This window comes from Erinaceus europaeus, chromosome 2, assembly GCF_950295315.1.
Source record: "Erinaceus europaeus chromosome 2, mEriEur2.1, whole genome shotgun sequence".
NCBI classification, from domain to species: domain Eukaryota; kingdom Metazoa; phylum Chordata; class Mammalia; order Eulipotyphla; family Erinaceidae; genus Erinaceus; species Erinaceus europaeus.
Window position 1 is genome coordinate 1,112,847 of NC_080163.1, and position 23,677 is coordinate 1,136,523.

Consider the following 23,677-nt stretch of genomic DNA (forward strand, 5'->3'; position numbering starts at 1 on the left):
TTCTCACAGGAGTGAAGTGGTATCTCATTGTTGTCTTGATTTGCATTTCTCTGACAATCAGAGACTTGGAGCATTTTTTCATGTGTTTCTCGGCCTTTTGGATCTCTTCTGTGGTGAATATTCTGTCCAAGTCCTCCTCCCATTTTTGGATGGGGTTATTTGTTGTCTTGTTGTTGAGTCTGGCAAGCTCTTTATATATGTTGGTTATTAAACTCTTATCTGATGTATGGCATGTAAAGATCTTCTCCCATTCTGTGAGGGGTCTCTTGGTTTGGGTAGTGGTTTCTTTTGCTGTACAGAAGCTTTTTAATTTGATGTGGTCCCATAGGTTTATACTTGCCTTAGTCTTCCTTGTAATTGGATTCGTTTCATTGAAAATGTCTTTAAAATTTATGCGGAAAAAAGTTCTGCCAATATTTTCCTCTAAGTATCTGATAATTTCTGGTCTAACATCCAAGTCCTTGATCCACTTGGAATTTACTTTTATATTTGGTGAAATACAGTGATTCCGTTTCATTCTTCTGCATGTTTCAACCCATTGTTCCCAACACCATTTGTTGAAGAGACTCTGCTTTCCCCATGTAATAGTCTGGGCCTTTTTGTCAAAGATTAGATGTCCATAGGTGTGGGGCCTCATTTCTGGGCTCTCAATTCTATTCCACTGGTCACTGTGTCTATTCATGTTCCAGTACCAAGCAGTTTTGATGACAATGGACCTATAATACAATTTGACATCTGGGAGTGTGATGCCTCCGGTTCTGTTCTTTTTTCTCAAGATTGTTTTGGCAATTTTAGGTCTTTTCTGGTTCCAGATAAACATTTGTAGCATTTTTTCTATTCTCCTAGCTTTCCTATTCTTTCACCGTCTGGGAGTATGGACCCTACATCACTGTGGGATGCGGAAAGTTGAAGGTCTGACTTCTGAATAGCTGAGCAGTATTCCATCTGGGTGACAAGTCTAGCAGATGTAGACTTGTCTCAAGTGGCCTCCCCCAGGGCTCTGTTCTGGCTCCTATGCTATTTAATATTTACATCAATGACCTCCCAGAAACTTCTTCAAGGAAGTTCATCTACGCCGATGACATCTGCTGTGCAACTCAGGCATCCAAGTTCGACATCCTCGAGGAAACACTCACGAAAGACATGTCTCTGATATCTGATTACTGTAAAAAATGGCGACTAATCCCTAGCACTGCAAAAACGGTATCATCTGTTTTCCATCTACACCATGCCTCGGCCTCACGTGAGCTTAATGTGCAGCTTGGCGATACGAGAATCCGGCATGAAGCCCAGCCAGTCTATCTTGGCGTTACTCTCGATCGCACTCTGTCATTTCACGAACATCTCATAAAAACTGCAGCAAAGGTGGGCATGAGGAATAACATCATTGCAAAACTGGCCAGCTCCTCATGGGGTGTGAGCGCTTCCACACTACGATCATCATCTCTGGCATTATGCTACTCCACTGCAGAATACTGTGCCCCAGTATGATTCCGTAGCCCCCATGTCCACTTGGTTGATTCCAAATTATATTCCTCCATGAGGATCATTTCTGGAACCATCCGTTCCACCACGGTTCCATGGCTGCCAGTTCTTAGCCACATCACCCTGCCAGATATTCGTCGGGATGCGGCATCATCTAAGTTCATTTCCCACGTCTACACTCGACCGGACCTGCCAATATACGCGGATATCTTCGCCCACTCTGTCCAACGCTTGACGTCTCGTCACCCAATCTGGTCCCCTATGCCTACACTGAACTTCTCTGTTCCAGACTCTTGGAAACAGAGTTGGCAGTCAGCTGAGGTAAAGAACATACACCTCATCACAGACCCCTGCAAGCGTCAACCCGGCTTTGACCTAGCACGTTATGATTGAGCCCTCCACAATCGCTATCGAACAGGCCATGGCCGGTGCGCCGCTATGTTCCATCGCTGGGGAGCCAGAGACGACCCGAACTGCCCCTGCGGCTCCAGACAGACTATGACCCACATAGTCAATGACTGGCACCTCTCCAGATTCAAAGGAGGTCTCGAAACTTTACATCAGGCTCAACCTGAAGCTGTTGACTGGCTACGGAAGAAGGGCAAACGCTAGAAGAAGAAGATTCCATTGTATATATAGACCACAACTTGCTCAGCCACACATCTGTTGTTGGACACCTGGGTTGCTTCCAGGTTTTGGCTATTACAATTGTGCTGTTATGAACATAGGTCTGCTGGGAAATTGTGCCGATGCAGTCACATTTTCCATGTTGTCCCCTCAGGCTACTGCTAGTACCAGCGAGAGTTGGGACATTCTTGGAGTGCCTGTTCAGCCATGTTGTGCCCTCAGGGCATTGTCTATATCCCTGCGATATTTGGAGTGCTTTGGTTACTCCTCCCCCCTCCCATTATCATGGGAGTTATTATCCTATCCTGGATTGCTATGGTTACTCCATCCCCCTTCCCATTCTCGCGAAAGCTACTCCTATAAAAGCTCTTCCGCACCTCACTCTCTTGCCAGCGCTTCACTCAGGTGTTCAGATGCTGGAAAGGTTACTGCGTGAGGCGGCCATTTTTGCTACCTCCACGTGGCCCAACCTGCCTCTCCAGCACCCAACTCTGAGGTGCCAGCACAAATAAAGATTTGTGTTTCCTCTTCGCTCTGGACCCCCCTCTCTCTTCTCCGCGGCCTGTGCACAACAACATAGTTGCACATAGATCTTTTTGGATGGGTGTGTTGGGTTCCTTAGGATCTATCCCCAGGAGAGGAATCACAGGGTCATAGGGTAGGTACACTTTTAGCTTTGTGAGATTTCTCCAGACTGCTTTCCACAGAGGTTAGACCCATTGACATTCCTACCACCAGTGCAGGAGGGTTCCTTTGTCCCCACACCCTCTCCAGCATTTGTTGCTGCTGCCTTTTGTGGTTTATGACATTCTCATAGGGGTGAAGTGGAATCTCATTGTTGTCTTTATTTGCATTTCTCTAACAATCAGAGACTTGGAGCATTTTTTCATATATTTCTTGGCCTTTTAGATCTATTCTATAGAGAAAATTCATATCTTCTCCCCATTTTTGCACGGGGCCATTTGTTTTCTTGTTGCTGAGTTTGGTGGATTCTTTATATATGTGGGTGTTAGCCTTTTGTCTGATGTATGGCATGTAAAGACCTTCTCCCATTCTGTGAGGATTCTGTTTGGGTGATGGTTTGTTTTTCTGTGCTGAACCTTTTTTTTTTTTTTTTTTTTTTAGCTGTAGGCAGTATCTCTTTTGTGCTGAACCTTTTTAATTCTATGTAGTCACATTAAAAAATTAGTCTTCTCTGTAATTGGATTTGTTTTACTGAAGGTATCTTTAAAATTTATATGGAAAAGAGTTCTGCCAATATTTTCCTCTATGTATCTGATAATTTCAGGTCTAACATTCATGTCTTGATCCATTTGAAATTTACTTTTTTGTTTGATGAACTATAGAGGTTCAGTTTTATTCTTCTGTGTGTTTCAACCCAATTATTCCAACACCATTTGTTTAAGAGATTCTCTTTTCCCCATTTAGTGATCTGGGCACCTTTGTCAAAGATGAGATGTTCACAGGTGTTCTCCAGGGATTTTTATTTTCTCTAGGATTATCATTGGGGCTCGGTGCTTGCCTTACAAATCCACTGATCCAGGAGGATTTTTCCCATTTGGTTGCCCTTGTTGTTTATTATTGTTATTGTTATTATTGTTGTTGTTGATGCCGTTGTTGTTGGATAGGACAGAGAGAAATGGAGAAATGGAAACAGGAGGGGAAGACAGAGATGAGGAGAGAAAGACAGACACCTGGGAGAGAGACCGATAGACACCTGCAGACCTGCTTCTCCACTTGTGAAGCTTTTTTTCTTTTTTTTTTTTAACATTTTTTTATATTTATTTTATTTATTTATTCCCTTTGTTGCCCTTGTTGTTTTATTGTTGTAATTATTATTGTTGTTGTCATTGTTGGATAGGACAGAGAGAAATGGTGAGAGGAGGGGAAGACAGAGAGGGGGAGAGAAAGACAGACACCTGCAGACCTGCTTCACCGCCTGGGAAGTGACTTCCCTGCAGGTGGGGAGCCGGGGGGCTCGAACCGAGATCCTTATGCCGGTCCTTGTGCTTTGCGCCACCTGCGATTAACCCTCTGCTCTACAGCCTGACTCCCTTTGTGAAGCTTTTTTCCCCTGCAGGTGGGAACCCGGGGCTTGAACCCAGGTTCTCGGACACTGCAGTGTGTGCTTGTGTCCAGGTGCACAATCACCTGGCCCCCGATTTATTCTTTAGAATCTCTATGGGGGATTCATGGTTCCCAGGCAGCAGCGTGCTGTACAGTACAATAGTTTGTACCTGCAGGACATTTCCTACTGTCCACATAACCGCTCACCCCCACGAGGTCCTCCGTCATGTTCCAGGGCCTGACTCCCCACCCCCAGGGACTTTGACACTGGGACAAACGGCCTTTCTCCACTTGCTCCGACGTCTCCCAGCACTGGGGCCGGGGCTCCTCAGCCTCCCTTGACCTGCCGGCTTCCCGCCTGCCCCTTCAGGTCTTTGGCAGAGCCCAGCACCTTTGCTGACAGAAACCAGCTGCGAGGCCTCTCGTGGTTCATGGCGGGCCGGGGGGGGGCTCAGAGGGGCGCTGACGCCCCTTTTGCATCAGCTTCTTTCATTTTATTTTATCGTCATTATTCTCCCCAGAACCCTGCTCAGCTCTGGCTTCTGGTGGTGCGGGGGATAGAAGCTGGGACCCGGGAGCCTCAGGCAGGAGAGTCTGTTTGCAGAAGCCCTGTGCTGCCTGCCCCACTGGCACCAGCTTCTTGTAACGCGGGATAAAGACAAAAGCCCGGTGTGAGAGAGCAAGACGGGCAGGCAGCTCCCTGCAGACAGACGCCCCAGATGCAGGGCCTCTCCGGCTCAGATCCGACACCTGCTCCTAACACGGGACTGGGCCGGCTCCCCCTGACCTCCTGACTCAGGTTACGACCTCTGTGCCCGCCAGCACTGGTGCCTCCGACCCGGGTGCTGCCCTCAAGTCAGCACAGCCGCCTCCAGGAGCGGCAGCAGAGCCGCCTGGAGGACTCGCATCCTTCTGGGACCAGGGGGATGTGCGAGCAAAGAAGCCCGCCCCCCACCTGCTCGGCCCGCCCACTGCGCTCTGCCACGCCCACTCGGACAGCCCCTCCCATCAATTCTTCCCCGCCCACTCAGTCAGCCCCACCCATCACATCATGGACCCCTACCAGGACAGCCCCGCCCACTGCACTCTGCCCTGTCCACTCCGTCAGCCCTGCCAATCAGACTCTGCCCCACCCAGCCAGTCAGCCCTGCCCACTGCAGTCTACCCCGTCCACCTGCTCAGCCTCACCCACTTCCAGCTACCCAACCACCAGGTCAAATCCTCCCACAGCACTCTACCCCATCTACCAGGTCAGCCCCTCCCACCGCACTCTTTTCCGCCCACCCGGTCAGCTCCACCCATGCACTCTTCCCTGCCCACCAGTTCACCCCCTCCCACTGCACTCTGCCCTGCCCACCTGCTCAGCCATGCCTACTGCACTTTGCCCAACTGCCAGGTAAGCCTCTTCGACCACACTCTAACACACCCACTAGTCAGAACAGCCCACTGCACTTGCCCCGTCCACCACACCAGACCCTCCCACTGCACTGTGCCCTGCCCACCAGGTCAGAACCGCCCACTGCACTGTTCCCCGCCCACCCGGTCAGCCCCTCCCACCCAGTCAGCCCCTCCCACACACTCTGCCCCACCCACCAGGTCAGCTCCTCCCACCGCACTGTACCACGCCCACCAGGTCAGCCCCGCCCACCAGGTCAGCCCCGCCACAATATGCTTACCAACAATGGGCATGATTTGCTGCCCCCTTGTGGACACCATGCGGAATGCAGCTAATAGAGAAACTTCAAGACTCTTCAGACATTCATAGATATGTCATTTAAATCAAGCAGAAGGGCAGGTGGAGGTGCACCTGGTTAGATGCACACACTGCCATGGGCAAGAACCCGGGTTTGAGCACCTGGTACCCATTTGCAGAGGGAAATCTTTGCGAGAGGTGGAGTAGGGCTGCAGGTGACTCTCTCCCTCTATATATCTCGCTTCCTCTCAATTTCTGGCTGTCTCTTTAAAATAAATAAATAAATAAATAAATAAATAAAATAGAAAAGAAAGAAAATTCAGTGGACAGAACCCGGGCCTACAGATCTGCACAAATGCAGAGCAGCTTCCTGGGCTGCGGTTCTGCTGCCGTCTGGTGGACACGGAGTGGAATGCGCCCATGCAGGGAGCTCATCACACAGAAAGGATGACAGCGCCCGCCAGACAGGCTGACGGAATCGTGAAATAGCGAGTGGTTTGTGCTTAACAGTAAGTAAAGAGAGTCCATTTTTATTTAAATAGCATGCAATATCAGCAACCAAGCAACAACTTATTTTTATTTGAAAGAGATTATCTTTTAAAAAACTATATTTTTTAGAATCTTATTTTTAAAAGTATTTTATTTATTTTTGATTTTTGAGAGAGATGCAGAGAAAGACACAGAGAGAAACACCAGAGAACTGCTCAGCTCTGGTTTATGGTGGTGCGTGGGATTGAACGTGGGGCTTTGGAGCCTCAGGCATGACAGTCTCTTTGTATAAACACTATGCTATCTACCCTGCCTCTTTTATGTAAATATTAAATCTTATTTCCTTAAGTGGACTGTTGCTGCATGTGAGGGGCACTACAACCCCTCCTCTCGCGGTGACCTTACTTGGCTCTCCTTCCTTCTGTTTTATGTCAGGACAGAGAGCCGCTGAGAGGGGAGGGAGACAGTGCCCAGGAGCCAGAGGAGCAGCGCTGCCATCCGGCCTCCCTGGGACTCAGGTCCTGAGCTGAGTGTCATGTGTCCTCGGCGCTCTCCAGCTCTGACGGCCCCCGGTGGAGGCTCTTCACCCCGGTGTGGGGAGACGTGCACCTGGTGCACCTGTAACCTGCACTTGCTGTGGGTTCAGGGACCCATCGCGACAGGACAGCACCTGCAGGGGAAGCCTCTCCAAAGGGAGAGACACCTGCAGCCCTGCTCCACCGCCCGTGAACCTCCCTGCCAGTGGGGCCTAGGGGCTTCTACCCGGCTCCTCGCCCAGGGCACTGTAGGCACGTAGCCAGGGGCCCGGTGCTACCCCTCCCCCGGCTTTAAAGGCTCTTGACAAGCTGTTGGCCGCCCGTCCTCTCCTGCTGATTCTGCGGTGTCCACACGCGGCAGCTCCGGGTCGGGTGTCGGCAGCTGCCTGTGGCCTCCGGGGCTCCGCTCTGCCCGGGGCTGCGCCTGGGAACCGCACGGACTGAGCCAGACGCTCCGGTGCTGCCGTGCGTCCAGGGACAGGCTTTTCACTCTGTTCTGCTGAGCTGTGTTCGCACGGCGGGTCTCAGGCTCTTCGCGGGTCTGAAGATGGTGAGCGGCACGTGTCTCCTTTTATCCAGAGCGAGGGTGTGGATGGAGGCAGGAGGGAGGCGGAGGCAGGCAGAGGAGAGGCCTCCGGGAGCTGCCGCGCACCTGGACTCTCAGCTCAGGTGTGCGGGGCACAGGCTGAGATCTGCACCCACGGCCTCGCGACCCTTGTGGACACCCGCAGAAGTTGAGGACGGGGCGTCAGTCCCCATGGAGTCTCAGATCAAGATGTAGAGACACAGATTTGAAGGGCCTCCAGGCGGCGACATGCCCCCGGCTCCCTGCTGCCACCAGGGGGCGGCTGGACTCTCCTGCCAGCCCTGTGACTCCACCTGCCAAGGGCGCTGCCCTCCACCAGCTCCAGGGAGTGGAGACTTGCCCATGCCCAGTGCTTGACTCTCACTAGCCAGTGATCTCCAGCTCCGCCCAGTGAGGGCAGGGCTCCTTGTTCCCATTGGCCTTTCATCTGGAGGACCGCCCAGAGGGGCCTCCCCACACGCTCATTGGACAAGATCTGTAAAGTCCGCCTCTGAGCTCCCATAGCTGATTGTCCTGTGACTGAACACGCCCCCAAAGCCAATATCAGGGCTCACATTGCTCAGGTTTCGTAAGGCCCGCCTACTGGTTGCTGTCTGTGCTCTGATGGGTCAGGACCTTTGGGCAGGCCTACAATCCCTGCCAGCAATCTCACTGGCTACTGTCCTTAGGGCACACCCACAACAGCTACTGGCAATTTCACTGGCTACTACTGTCCTTAGGGCACGCCCTGGAAGGTCGTTCCTCCTGTTTTGTCATTGGTCATTCACTTGAGGACTGCCCACATGGCCTTCCACACTTGCTCATTGGACAGTGTCTCAAAGGTCCACCCACAAGGGTCTTCCCCTGGACTGGACTGTGATTGGCTAATTTCTCTAAACACACACACACACACACACACACACACACACACACACACACACACACACACACACTTTGTGAGTCGTGTACAACTCACACATAAAATTGCGCTGTGTCCAAAGCCTGAGCTCTCCTCATTCCACAAGCTGATAGACAACTTGGGTGCTTTGCTGCCGCCTGTGGACACGCAGCAGAATGCAGCTGGCACAGAAATGACCAAGTCCCCTGGAGTCTTCCCCTTGTCACAGGAGAGAAAGCCTAGGAAAAGGCAAAGAGCCGGCAGCCCCGAGGGAAGAACCGGTGTTCTGTGCATCGCACGTGCAGTCCTCACATGAAAATGTGCTGTGGCTGGCAAGTTAGCTTGTTTGGATACTGAAGGTGCTTTCTCATGGACACAACCCAGGTTCAAGCCCAGCCCCACCACCTGCGGGCAGCTTCAGTGTGGCCCCGACCCAGTGTGTGTGTGTGTCTACCTGAGAAAACGATGCGGCCTGAAATGGGGAAGCCCCAGTGGTGGCCAAAAATAACAATGTGCTTCAAGTAGAATGGACTAGCAGATCATTCTTTAGGAACTTGGGTCTCAAGTCACTAATTTTTTTTTTTCTGTTTCCAGGGTTATTGCTGGGGCTCATTGTCAGCACTAGGAATCCACTGCTCCTGACAGCAATTTTCATTATTATTATTGTCGTAGTTATTACTGTTGTTGTTATTGATGCCGTCGTTGTTGGATAGGACAGAGAGAAATGGAGAGAGGATGTGAAGACAGAGACACCTGCAGACCGGCTTCACTACCTGTGAAACGACTCCCCTGCAGGTGGGGATCTGGGGGTCGAACTGGGATCCTTATGACAGTTCTTGTATTTTGCTATGTGTGTTTAACCCACTGCGCTACTGCCCGACTCCCAAATCTCATTTTTTCTATTCATTTTTTTAAACCGAACTTCCCTTCTCTCTCGTTGTATATAAAATGGCCATCAGGAGCACTGGATTTGTTATATTTGGGCACTAGAGCCCCAGAAATTATGTTGCAGGAAAAAAAAGAAAGTAAAGAGAAAGGGAAGGGATGTCTGCCCAGTAATGCGGTGATATAAAATTGCACAGAACGTGATGAGGGAATGCCGCTGTGACTGTAGAAGCCACAAACAGGAAGTGTCCTGTCATTTTGCCAGGGAGAAGGAGTCAGTGAGAGCCAGCAAGGTGGGAGGGGAAACCCGGTTTGTCACCGAGCAGAGGGGCCATGTCTGCCTGGTCATTTGGTTTCACACCGGCTTGCCCCCACCCCAGCAGGCAGCCCCTAATATAGTCCAGGGGCCTCAGCACCAGTGGGCTCATCTTGTATCCAGGGTCTCCCTTCAGGTCAGCACCTGGGCCCCCGGGGGTCCCTCCTGCTGGTGGCGGCACCCTGGGTGCTCCTCTGGCTGTGCCGAGCCTCCCACAGCAGGACCCCGAGGGCCAGCAGCACCAGGGCAGCCACGCCTATCCGGATCAGGTTCTCCACCCTGTGGTCCTGGGGCTGAGGGGCTGCCACTGTGGACACAGCAATGTGGTCTTTAAGGGGAGAGACTGGATTTGTGGACACAGAGGACATGGGGGTCTGGGGAGGTCATTGTCACCCAGGCACTGACGTCACCCAGGCGTCACCTCCCCTGACATTATGAGACCCTCTGCCCAGCCCTGGCCCTGACCCTCCTCACCATTCTCAGAGCTGGGCTTGTTCTGCATGGGGCTGGGTGGCTCAGCTGCTTTTGAGGTCAGGAAATGGGTGAGAGGGAGGATCAGGGGAGCCCAGGCTGTGTTCTGGATGCTGTGCTCCCTGTGCCTCCACTTGTCCTGCCACACTGTGCACAGACCAGATGAGCCTGTAACCCCCATGCTGTTCCCTCTGTCTCCCCATCCTGGTCACCTCTGTTCCTCGTGCTGGTCCCCTCTGTCTCCCAGTGCTGGTCCCCTCTGTCCCCCCACACTGGTCCCCTCTGTTCCCTCATGCTGGTCTCAATTGTCACCCATTCTGGTACCCACTATCACCCATGATGTTTCCCTCTGTCCTCCATTATGGTCCCCTTTGTCCCCTGTGCTGGTCCCCTCTGCCCCCATGCTGGTCTCCTCTGTCCCCCAGGCTGGTCTTTCTGTCCCCTGTGCTGGCTCCCTCTGTCCCCCTGTGCTGGTCCCCTGTGTCCCCCATGCTGATCCCCTCTGTCTCTGCCATGCTGGTCCCATGTCCCCCATGATGATCCCCTCTATCTCTTCCGTGGTGGTCCACTGTGTCCCCCATGCTGGTCCCTTCTGTCCCCCATGCTGGTCCCACTGCTCCCTCGGGAATTCTCTGTGCTCCCTTAGCTCCTGCTCACACCTGCCTCTACCTCATTTCACAAGACATTGACTCTAAGACTCAAAAATATCATAACAAGTTAATATTCACAATAAAGTAGTAATGTTTTCTGCTCCAGGAGGTGGTGCAGTGGATAGAGTACTGAACCCTCAGCATGAGGCCCTGAGTCCAATCCCCAGCAGCACATGTGCCAGAGTGATGTCTGGCTCTTTCTCTCTCTCCTATCTTTCTCACAAATAAATAAAATCTTTAGAAATCTGCACTTTTCATATTAATCCTCGCATAGGACTCAGTGTGGATGTGCAGCTGGTGAGAGCTGAGGACACAGGGCCCAGAGGCAGGATGTCACCATGGCAGTCTGCTGTGCTCTGGGGCTTGGTCCTCAACTACTGCTGCTCAGATACCTGGCAGAAACTGATGGCACATCAGGGGCCTCACCTGAGACCAGGAGCTACAGGGAGACACTGGCCTGGGACATCAGTTGGGGGGAACTGTCACTTGTGCTGTAGCACCTGTAGGTACCCCCATGGGCTGGGGTCACAGGCTGGAAGAAGAACTCAGCCCAGAACCCCTGAGCTCAGAACTCTGACCTCAGATGCAGGGGTGGCTGGAGCACCCCCTCCTTGGACAGGAGAGAGTCCCTGGGGCTCTGTGACTGACAGCGCAGGGTCACCTTCTCTCCTGGGGTCAGAGAGGGCCGGGCTGCATTGAGAGGGAGGGGGTGTCAGCCAGCTGTCCTAGAGAGAGGAAAGGGTGAGGGCTGCTGCCCCCTTGCTCTGAACTCAGTCTCCAGGGCCTGTCTCTGAAGACCCTCCTCTCTGTCTCTGTCCCATCAGTCCTTCTCCTGCCCCATACCTGCCTCCCTCCCTGGGGAACCCACACCCCTCTCCTGCCATGACCCTGGGGCTCCCCCATTGCAGAGTCATCCAGACTGAGCCGCAGGCTCCTCATCCGGCACCATGATGTCCAAGGACCTGCTGGGTACCAACCACAGGGAGGAGTGGCTGTGACCCCCATAGCACTGGTACCAGCCCCCATGGGAGGTTCTCACAGATCCCAGGGGGAAGTGAGTCTGAGAGAGCCCAGCCTGGGTCATCTGGCCGGGGCACAGAGGGAGGCTGGAGTCTCTCTCCTGAGAAAGGGCAAGTTTGTCATAGGCCACAGCAGAGCTACACTGGAGGGTAAGTATATGTCCAGTGGCCATGACAGGGCCCTGCAGGCTTAGGAGGGAGGGCTTCCCAGATGCCCCTACAGAGACCAGCGGGAATTCAGGTGGCCCACTCTCCCCTGCCCTGACCCAGGACACTGCCCCACACCCTGTGTCTCACAAGGGAAACTCACGTCCCCTTGCCCAGCCTCCCTCCTGGGGCTCCCTTAAGAGCAAAGATCCCTGTAACCTGTGTGGGTCTTCAGACCATGAAGGGAGCAGGAGGGAACCCTTACCTGGGACCAGGAGCTCCAGTGGCTCACTGGGGGTTGGCCACACCTGGGGTCTGCTGCTGTAATAGCCATGGCATCTCAACGTCCCCCTGTGGTTGGGGTTCACAGGACCCACAGGAACAGGGTCTGGACCTGCCCACTGGGGTGTGGCTGTGTGTCCAGGGTCCAGGGGGACTTGTCTTCTCCTTGCTGAGTCAGAACCATCTTGTCAAACCCCTGCCCTGGGACACACTGGAGGGTCACGATCCCTCCTCGGGTCACCACAGGGTTCAGCAGGGTTGACAGGGTAGATTTTCTGTAGGATGCAAGGAGAGGAGGAGGCAGCATGGGAAATGAGGTCCCCCTGCTCCCCAGGGCTGGTATGATGGGGCCCCATGAAAGTAGTGCCCCTTCCTGAGGGAGAACCTGAGCTGGGACCTGTTGTTTGCTTCACCTTGGTTTGGCCTCCCCCCCACCTCTGGGAGACTGTGGTTTAGCCCCTGCTAGTTTCATGCTACTCCCTTCTCCCCGCCCCCTACCCATGTACTTCCTGAGTTCCTGCTGCAGCCGCAGGAGGAGAAGGATGCAGGACAGATCTGTGTGGTGATTAGTTTAGGAGTTCCTTTCTGCCGCCGAAGGAGAAAGACAAGAGAGCACATGTCTCCCCACTCGCTCGTGAATAAAGATTAAACTGTGTTCTCAGCTCAGTCATGTGTCTCTGGTCATCTCTGTTACCCGCCCGTGAAGCCAGCCCAGATAAAACAACAGGGACCCCTGAGTGAGTCTCACCTGTCACCACCAGCAGCTCCAGGGGGTCACTGGGCTCTGACCAGCCAGCAGGGCTGACACAGTAACAGGGGTATCTGCCTGCATGGAGATGTAGCATATTGGTGATGGAGAACTTGGCCTTGTCTCCGAGTTCCCGTGGCCTCTGTGTGTTCCAGGGTTCTGAGCTTCTGTCTTTATTGAGAGCACAGATCTGGGTCCCCAGAGTCCATTGACACCAGAGGGTCACAGAGCTCCCCCAGGGACCACAAGGCCTGGCTCAACCCAGAGGGTGGGTTTTGGGAGGGTCCCTGCAAAGAAATTAGAGATAGGGTCACAGCACCATCCCATTCCCAGACATCAGCTCTCAGCTCAGGACCCACCAGATTCACCCACCCAATATCTCAGATCTGCTCTCCTTATCAGGTCTGGGGTCCCCTGTCCCCAATGAGGGTCTGGTGAACCTGGGGACAGACTCACCTGCCTGCACACAGGCCCTGGGACCCAAACTCAGCCCTGGAAGAGAATCCCTGTGAGAGGGGTGTCCAGAGTCCTGAGCACCAGCCTCCCACATACAGCCCCTGAGTCCTGGGGCCCTGACCCAGCAGACCTGGCTGGGGGGTCCCTCCCAGACTGGGGTGTCCCCCCTGGTTAATCTCACCCAGGAAGATCAGGGCTGTGAGGCTGGGGGTCATGGCATGTCCTCCTCTGAGCCCAGAGGCCCCTCTGAGAGCAGCAGTATGGACAGACACACAGTGTGTTCTCTCAGAGCTGGGCCTCCCTGTGACAAGGTTGTCACATCACCACACCCACAGGAAGGGGAACTGCCTCTACAGGAGCCTCACCCTCATTTTATAAGAGAGCAGCCAGCCCCAGTGCCTCTACCACAGGGTCCAATCCCATCAGCTGACCCCCAGACCCCTGGAACCTCCCCTGGCCAGTGACCCCGGCCCCCACCATCTGTGAGGGTTCACAGGGATGCTGTCTGCAGGCTCAGATCTGCAGACTAGGCTCCAAGGTCACTGTGCTGTCAGCTCAGGTCCCTGTGGCCTGGGCACCCAGGGGAGCCAGGCAGAGAGGGAAGGAAGCAGAGCCCAGAGCGTGGGCTTTCTCCCCACCATGTCTGCATGGACTTCTCTTTTTGGGCAGCTGACTCCTCCTCCCTCTGTGAGCATCCCGGGCCCTCCTGACCCTCAGACCCTGTCTCCTGGCAGAGCTCCCACCTCCTGTGCCCCTCTGCTTCCTCTTCAAGGATAGTGAGGGGCTGGGATTTAGGGTGAAGTGGCTGATTCTCAGACAAAGTTGGGTGTGGCTGCAAATCTGAGGTGTGGGTGCAGCCTCAGGGCAGGGCAGAAGGAAGGCAGACATCACATCCAGACTGTGGGAGGGAAGAACCAGTTTAATCCAGATCTCTCACAGCCCATGTTTCCTGATTCCAACAGCCTCACTGCTTTGTGTTCTCAGTGCCAGTTCCTGGGACTTGGGAATCCAGATGATCTTCCAGAACCTTCTGAACATGAGGCTTTGGCAGCCACCCTCATGTCTCAGTGCATGAATGTCCCCTGGTGGGGTCCCAGGGGTCACCAGGGTCAGGGAAGCAAAGGCATCCTGGGGAGAGTCCATCAAATGTCCCCGGGTGGTCAGAGCCCTGAGGTGCAGGGAAAGTGCACAATCCCCGGAGTCTGTCTTCTCCCAGGATTCCTCCCAGCTGGATTCTGGGCTCTTCCTGTGCTGGTGAATCGGGCTTGAAACAGAAGGACCCCAAGCACCACCAGGACCAAGGCGACCATGGCCAAGTAGACAGCGTTCTCCACCGTGTGGTCTTGCCGGGCTAGCTTTGTGGGCGGGAGAGAGAGACGACCAGGGACTCATGGCTGAGTGGTATGCAATTTAGTCTTTATTCGTGTGGAACGCAGCACAATCTAAGCTATCTCTAATCACAATGCTGTCCTTATATATCCTGAGGCGGAAGTGTCAGGTCCGAAGAGGATGTACTAGAATAGGGGGTGGGGAGAAAGAAAAAACGCATGAACCAGTGGGGATTAAACCAATGCCCTGGAGGCAGGATGGTGCTTAGTTAACAGTGGTTTATGTAAATAGACTGCAGCTTTAAGTGGGATCAAACCAATGCCCTGCAGGCATGGTGGTGCTTAGTTAAGGAGGATTAGAGACAGAGGCTTTAAGCCGGGGGGAGCTGGCATACTACCCAACATGGTCTGATGGGGCTGGAGGTGTTGGCGAGGTCACAGGGGTCAGAACAGCAGCTCCCTGGAGCTTGAGCCCACCTGGGATGCCCACCCTGCACAGGTGTTTCTGCTGAGGCCTGCGCCCATCTGAGGGCTGCTGCTCTCTCTCCCCTGGGACACAGGACAGGGGCCTCACCTGAGACCAGGAGCTGCAGGGGGGCACTGGGGAGGGACAGAAGGTGGGGGGCACTGCTGAGGGAGCTGTAGCACCTGTAGCTGCCCCCTGTCCTGTTGTATGCTTTACATTGGGTTGTTCTAGCTCTCCCCCTGCCAAGAAAATTGGTTCAGTCCTGCTAGTTTTGCGGGCCCGCTTGTCCCCACCCCGAAGGAACCCCGAGAGAGTTCCAGAGTTGGAGAGTTCCAGAGTTAGAGAGAGTGCTTGGCGCCGTCGTGGGGGAAAGAGGCAGCAGAGTTCCGTTTGGTGATTAGCTTGTGTTAGTTTATGAATCGTTGTTCCTGAATAAAGAAATACAGCTCCCCTGCCCAGCCGTATGTCTCTGGTCATCTCTGTTACCTGCCCGTGAAGCTAGCCCGGCCAGCTAGAGCCTCTGAATTTTAACAACAAATGGCGCCCAATACTCCTGTCTTTGTGATTAAAAAGCGCTTGGGAAAATGGCGCCTCCTTCAAGATCTCCATGCAGTAAATAAAACCATGCAGGTCTGGGGCTCCCCCCAAAGGGGTTTGCCTCTTGCTTCTGCAATTCCCACGGGAATTCCAATCATAGCTATTGATATACAAGATTGTTTTTTCTCTATCCCCTTGCATCCGCAAGATTGTGAACGTTTTGCCTTCTCTGTTCCGTCTATTAATAATGCCAGCCCTGCTGATAGATTTGAATGGGTGGTGCTGCCCCAGGGTATGGCCAATAGTCCTACTATTTGTCAGGAGGCTGTTAAATCTGCCCTTGTCCCATATATTCATAAGGGCCTTAATATTTTTCATTATACAGATGATATTTTAATATGGGGAAAATCAGATACAGATCTCTATGCCTTATGTGATTTTCTCATTCCTGCATTAAAGAAAAGCGGCCTTAATGTAGCCCCTGAGAAGATACAGCTAATCCCTCCAATATCCTTCCTAGGTTCAGAGATTTCTCTAACGCAAATTCGTCCCTTAAAACCTAATGTTACCTTCCCTTCTAACCTTACTCTTGCTTCTTTACAAAGTTTTCTAGGAAATTTAAATTGGCTTAGGCAGTATCTCTATCTGCCCACAAGCTTCCTCCAACCACTGTTTGACCTGTTGAAAGGAAACAAACAGCCCTCCTCAAAACGTAAGTTAACTCCCGAGGCCTCCTTGGCACTGGAAAGGGTTAAGCAGGCCCTCCAGGACATGCACCTTGTTCGATTCTCCCCCTCCTCTCTGGTAAACCTTCTAATCTTCAACTCCACCCCCACAGTAGTAGGGGCACTGTGGCAAGACCATGGGGTTCTCGAATGGCTTCACATGCCAGTAGGAGGAGCTCCAAGACTCCTCACTGAGATAGACGCGTTAGCATTCATGGTTCGCCAAGGGAGAAATAGGTATGTGCAGGTCTTAGGGAAAGAACCGGATTTAATCATTCTGCCCTTTTCTCTCACAGATACAGAGTGGCTTATACGCCATCATTCCCGCTTTGCCATAAGCTTCGTGGGGTTTCCAGGACAAATAAATAACCATTTTCCTTCTAATAAATTGATAGCTTCTTTACCTCTTCTGCCTCTACTAGCACCTAAACTTTTCTCTCGGGATCCCATTCCCTCTGCTTCTACAATCTTTACTGATGGCGGAAAAAGGGGAGCTGCTGCCCTTATATATTACCCAGACAAACAATCTCCTAAACCTCTCTTTACTGAGCTTCCTGAGAATTCCCCTCAGTACAAAGAACTTTATGCTGTTTTCCTTGCACTAAAAGCTGTACCAGAATCCTTCAACCTTTTTTCTGACAGTGTGTATACTGTTAACTTACTTCCATGGCTTGCTCGTTCTTATGTGAAAATTGATGACAACCCACTTTCCCCTCTCTTGATTCAAATCGCCTCTATGCTCTCTTTTCGAACCCAACCACTGTATATTCAACACCTTCGTTCCCACAGCCCTCTTTCTGGTTCCCTGTCCGAAGGGAATGCTGCAGTTGACTGCCTTGCCGCCACAGGAACTTTCCCAGTCTCTGTCTCTGATGCTGCTAATTTTCACTCTCTAACCCATGTTAATCTTAAAGGCCTTCGAGCTCGATTCCCTGATGTTCCTGTACCACAGTTAAAACATATCCTCACTACATGCTCTTCTTGTGCAAGTCTCATAAAGACACCTGCTATCCAGACCCTTGGGGTTAACCCCCGAGGTTTAAAAGCTAATGCTATTTGGCAAATTGATGTCACCCACATACCAAACTTTGGCAAACAAAAATATGTGTTTGTCTCAATTGATACCTTTTCTAAATTTATGTGGGCTACAGCTCAGACAGGAGAAAGTGCTAAAAAGCTTGTAAGCCATATGCTCTCTTCTTTTGCCGTTATGGGGGTCCCATTATTTTTGAAAACAGACAATTCACCTATGTTTACAAGCAAACAATTTAAAGATTTTTGTTCCCTCTGGAATATTACTCATACCACGGGTATTCCCTACAATCCACAGGACAAGGCATTGTCGAGAGGGCCCATCAAACTCTGAAGGCTCAACTAAATAAAGATAAAGGAGGAACATATTCCCCCAATATCTAGCTAGCAAAAGCCTTAACTACGTTAAATCTCTTTAATATTTACAATAACTCGGCCTTACCCCCTATTATTCTTCCCTGGCAAACACCATCTACCCTCCCATCTATTAAGGTCAAATGGAGAGACCCACTCGATAAAATTTGGAAAGGGCCTGACACATTATTGACCATGGGAAGGGGTTTCGCATGCATTTTCCCTCAAAATTTCTCTAAACCTGTCTGGGTTCCTGCCCGCCATGTCCGACAATACCCGCAGGATGGCGCTGTTATTCCTGAAGAACAAGAAATACTACAAGAGGACCAGATGCAGGATACGTATCAGGACCTGTAATACAACATGGCAGAGCCTACAAAATCTGGCTCACAGAGACCTCTCTCCTACCCTTTCCCTGTATGTCTTATGTTATAACAGGCCAGTTGTTTTTGTGAGTGAGTGTGTTGAATGAAAAAAAAAAATTTTTTTTGCATGACCCATCTGCTTGGAGTACTCTAAAAGGTAATTGGCTTTATATAAAAATGCTGGACGCAGCCAAAGTTTCTGGAGACGTCCAGAAACATTACAAAAAATTTTTTCTTTCTCCCTCTTTTGATTTTTATATATAGTTTTGGTATATATGTAAGTGTTTAGTCTTAAACTGTGTGACTAACGACAGATATAAATTTGTTTTTAAATGTGTTTTATAACAAAAGTTCTTTTTCCTCCAGTTTGTTATAACTAAATGTTTATGGGTATGTCTCAAGTTTGGTAACACTAACTTAACGGTCAAAAGTGTAACCCTACAGCTACACTTTTACCAGACAAGGTAAAAATTAATTTGTTAAGGTAACTTACTATTTAGGTAAAAGTCTAAATGTTCAACGTGACTATTCATTCCCAAAACTAAACTATATAAATTTTATATACAGGACACCTTTGAAGGGCCCCCAAAGGTGCCCTGTAAACTATCTTGTGGAAATTAATCCACAACATATCTGGCATCAATCTGGCACTGTAAACGTTAAAATCATTGTCACGAATATGCGTTAACTGTCTAAGCAATTTGAGTATGTTTAAAATACATATTTTAGCTAAAATTGGTCTCAAGATCCTGCGGTAGAGGCTGCTACAGGAGGTCACATTAGATGGCCTTTAAATAAAATCATAAAGAGATTTTAAACCAATTATAATCATCGAGGTATCAACTATAACAAACCTATAACTTGTTACAAGTTCAAATTAACCACGAGAAGCAGATTGTTTGTGTTTCTTTCACAGGAATCCCGGAAAAACCATCTGAACCCCTGCACACCCTGACGTCACCCACTAGATGGCACGACTACCGTGGCACACCCCCCGAAACCCTAGATGTCACTCAACGCGATCTGAAGAACCTGATACACAGTCTCCAAGGACAGAACTTTCTTCATGCCTGGTTGCCGTTCCTGCTTCTGACCTGCCTGTCACGTGTTGGCGGTTCCAGCTGGCTATCTACAGTAAAGCAACATTCCAGCTGCTGACCTCCCTCAATTCCAGTGGCTGACCTCCCTCATGCAGCGTCACATCCCCTGCCAATTCTTCCCCTAGCCATCTACTTCGGACTGAGACTTGTATCGGACTTTCTGACATACCCTATATACATTTTACACAATTTTGAAGCAGCTTATTTCCCTTCACGCTGCTGGTTTTTCATAGACTGATCCTGAGTAATTCATAGACTTTACAGACTGTTGCCTTGAGGACTATACAATGCCAAATAGCCCCTCTGTTTGGTGGGTCATGCCTCCCACCTCCCCCTCATTATGTACCCTCGCCCCTTTCACCACCCAAGCAGGGAATGTTCCTTTACACACCAATCCTTCCCTTCACACCACACTGGCTTTTACTACTCCCCTAATTGTCCCTTCCTGTTTTGTTATATCATTTAGGCTTATGCTCAAAAGGTTTCTGCCCCATGATAGTCTTTTACAGACTTTGTACATCTTATGCAATTACTAGATAGAAAGATAGAAAAGATGTAGAGATATTGTGAAGAGATGGTTGAGCAGGCTGCGCTTAAACCTATGAGATGAGTCTCTCCAGGTAAGTCTTCTCTCTAAAGAGGGGTTGAGCACAAGAGGACGCATAAATCTCACAAGGTTCACAGCCATTTAAGCCTTCCCTCCTCCACAGAAAGTCCTACATCTTCCCACCTGAGCACGGCATTCCTCTAAAACATTTAAGCCTGCTCCATTCCATTTTTCTTTACTGTGTCCATTTAGATATAAAGTGATAGGAGGAGATGTTGCTGAGGAGTTATTCTGATGCAGTCTCCGCCCACAGGTTTTACTACGCCCCACGAAATCCTAGCAGTGCCCCCTTCAACCAATCCTGGCCCCACACGTCACCCCTGGTTGTCGCCCAATAAAAAGCCCCCTGACCCCCCCTCTCTCTGGGCTCTCAGCTCCCCCCTCTCAGATCTCGCCCCCTGCTCTCCCCCCATGGTCAGGTAGTGGGGACGGCTATTGCCGGCTGGCTCCACGTGGTCTGAACCAACCCCCCCATCCTATAATAAAGATTTGTGTACCCCTTTGCTCTGGACGTCCACTCTCTTCTCCACGGTGCAGCCCAACACCAGACCGCCACAACAACACTGTCCCTGGGTCACGGCACTGAAGGTGAAGTTGGCCTGATAGGGCACAGCTTTGTACAATAGCCACTGAAACTGAGGGGGAGCAGGGGACCCCTCCTTGGACAACCAGAAGATGTTAGCAGGGATGTCAGAGTGGCACTGCAGGGTCATGTCCCCTCTCCAGGGCACCCAGGGCCCCGGCAGGGCTGACAGGGTGGGCCTGTTGTGTGTACCTGGGGGAGGTTTGTGGGGTCACAACAGCCCCACCACAGAGACCCTGTCGGGGGCCCCCATCCTCCAGGGACCCTGCTGTGGCCCTCCCAGACCCCACCCCTCTGGGGTCCTTCCTCTACTCCCCATGCTCCCTGCACCAGCCTCCTCCCAGCACCCCTCTCTGCACCTTCACCCATGGGTAGGGAGGCCCAGAACCCTGGGGGGCTCCTCACCCACCACCAGGAGGTCCAGGGGGTCACTAGGGGCTGACCACATGTGGGCCAGGCTGTGTCTCCCGAGACACCGGTACCGGCCCCCATGGGAGCTGTTGACGGGGCCCAGGGGGAAGTCAGGGCTGCGCTGCCCATCCAGCCGCTCTGGGCCCCAGGGATCTTCTTCCCTGGTCAGGGAGAATGTGTCAAAGCCGGCCTGGAAGCGACACTGCAGGGTCAGGCTGTCCCCGGTCAGCACCAGCTGGCCTGGCTGGGCCACCAGGGAGGGCACCTCCAACACCCCTGGGGACAGACAGACACATGGAACTCACCTCAGGCACTAGAGGCTCAGGGTCCTCACTGCTCCCCAGGCTGCTCTGCAACTCTGAACCCCGGACATCACCCCCAACTATCCCTGAGGCCCACTGGGCACAGGGTTAAGGGGTCACCCCACCATCCCTGGGCCTACTGACACATGGTTTAGGGCGTCAAGGGCACCTGGAGGGACAGGACAAGCAGGGCCTCTCACCTGTAACCTCGAGATGCAGGGGGTCGCTGGGCTCTGACCACTGCTGGGGGTAGGAGCTGGAGGAGCCGTAGCACCTGTGGGTGCCCCCGTGGGACGCATTCACGGGGCCCACAGGGAAGAGGACCTGGGGTCTCCCAGGGGAGGGTCGCTGTTCCATGTGGAGGGGTGGGTCAGCGCCATCCTCCTTCAGAAGGTGGAAAGTGCCCGATGCTGTCTCTGAGCTGCAGGAGAGGGTCACCCTCCCTCCTGCCTCCACCACAGGGCTCGGGTGGGCTGAGAGGGAGGGTGGGGGGAACACTCCTGAGGGAGAAGAGGAGCTGTGTTAGGGGGCCGTCACCCCAACATCCCAGGCTGCACTGTGGGCTGAGGCCCCTGAGCCCACACTCTGCCCCTCTCCTGTGAGGAGGAGCCCCCGTGGGGAGGGTCCCAGGTTCCCTCTCACCTGTCACCACCAGTGCCAGGGGCTCACTGCACTCTGAGGAGGAGTTGCAGTTGAGGGGGCCACACCAGTACAGCCCCCCATAATGTGAGACTACAGGCTTAAAGACAAACCCGGTCTTGTTTGAGGACTCCTGCAGGACATCACTCTCCCAGTCCACAGAGACGTTCCCTTTATACAGACGGTGGCCACCAGCCTGCAGGGACCCCTCACACCACAGGGTCACCCGGCTCCCCTTGGGGACCATGGCGCCTGGCTCTGCCCAGATGGAGGGTTTGGGGAGGGTCCCTGTGGAGGAGTCAGAGCTGAGAGTCAGGGCTGCCTCTGCCTCAGTTTCCCCAGATGTCCTCTGGCTCCTCCCACAAGGGAACCTCCCCACCCCCACTGTGCCCATTTCCCTGGGTTTCTGGGCTGAGGCTGAGGAGTGTGGGGACTCACCTGCCTGGATCTGGTCCCACAGCTCCCAACACAGCCCTGGAAGAGAGTCCCTGTGAGACCCTCACCCACCCACCCATCACACACAGAAGCTCCAGGCCTGGTCTGGGCCCTGAGCCTGGGGTCCCCTCTGGGCTGAGCACACCCCCTCCCAGAAGGCCTGCCCCCACTGAGCCCTGAGTCAGGGGTCCCTCAGGGACAGGACCTGGGAGGGAGGGGACCCCTCCTCTGTCCCCAAGCTCACCCAGGCAGAGAAGGGCAGTGAGAGTCCAGCTGGGGCTTTCTCCCATGGTCCCCAGGGTTCAGAGCTGGGGAGTCCCAGGGCTGGCAGGGTAGCACCACAATGTGAGAAGTTCTGTGTTCATGTGGAAATCAGGTTTCTCATTCTTGTCCTCACAGGAAGGGGAAGGGCCTCTCGGGGTCCCAGTCTCTCCCCGGAGGCCCAGACTATGGACAGAGACTCTGGGTCCTAAAAGTAGACCTGTCTGTCACTAGATCCACAGGATCACCCAGCACCTCAGGGATGTCCCGGTGTCCCTGTGAGAGGCCCTTGTCCCTGTCACTGGAACGCAACTCCCCTGTGGGGAGGGAGCCCCTCTGTCCCAGGGGGGCACGTCTTGGCCCTGCTCCCTCCTGGGGCTCTAGTGCTTCCAGCTGTGTTTCTCTGGGTCAGTCCTGCCGGGTGCATTGAGCTCTGGGATGTGCAGGTGTGTGGGTGGTGACCAGACGGGGAGACATTAGCACTGGTGTCTTCAAGGTTTATTCAGGCTGATCCTCCTCCTCCTCCTCTCTCTCTCTCTCTCTCAACTTCTCTATTTCACTTTCTCTCTTTGCCCTCTAAGATTCCACCACCAAACCTGATCTCATTTAATTGTTTACTCTTTGTTTTTGAACTGTGATTAATAGTACATTAGAAATTATAGGATTTTAGCCAATGGACCACAAAAAGGGGAGCAAGAATAGCTGTGCTTATATTTGACATGATAGACTTTAAAATAAATAAAATTTTAAAAGATAGGGATGGACATTACTTAGTGCTCAGAGCATCAGTCAATCAAGAGGACTTAGTGATTATCAACATCTATGCCTCCAAGGAGAGGCCATCTACTACTATTAAATATCTACTCAAAGAGCTACAGCATAATATTATCAGCAACACAGTCAGAGTAGGGGACTTCAACACCCCACTCTCTCAACTTGACAGATCACCCAGGCAGAAAATCAAGAAAGAAACAAGGGAGCTAAATGAAGATATAGAGAAATTAGCACTATTGGACATTATCAGAGTAAGGATGGTGATTTTACCATTTTTGTTAACTCACGAATCCCAATTAGAGACAAGAATACACCTGCCCAAAGGAAAAAATAGATGCTATGCATTTACCTGAAGCAAATTCCAATAGATAGACTGGAGACCCGGGTGAGAGCTGGCAGGCTCCAGGTGATCCAGGTGGGCTAG

At 52.2% G+C, this 23,677-nt stretch overlaps 1 protein-coding gene and 1 pseudogene across 1 annotated transcript; both read right to left on the reverse strand.

Annotated features, from left to right (window-relative positions):
• Positions 1 to 9,609: 9,609 nt before the first annotated feature.
• LOC107523649 (leukocyte immunoglobulin-like receptor subfamily A member 6) lies at positions 9,610 to 13,549 on the reverse strand (annotated as a pseudogene).
• A 7,243-nt stretch (positions 13,550 to 20,792) lies between these two features.
• LOC132537067 (leukocyte immunoglobulin-like receptor subfamily A member 6) lies at positions 20,793 to 21,893 on the reverse strand. The gene is made up of 3 exons (XM_060186507.1): positions 21,787 to 21,893; positions 21,345 to 21,644; positions 20,793 to 21,118 (listed from the first exon to the last, which is right to left on the reverse strand). Exons 2-3 carry the CDS (start codon positions 21,499 to 21,501, stop codon positions 20,793 to 20,795), a joined length of 483 nt encoding a protein of 160 aa, XP_060042490.1. The 5' UTR covers positions 21,502 to 21,644; positions 21,787 to 21,893.
• Positions 21,894 to 23,677: the final 1,784 nt, after the last annotated feature.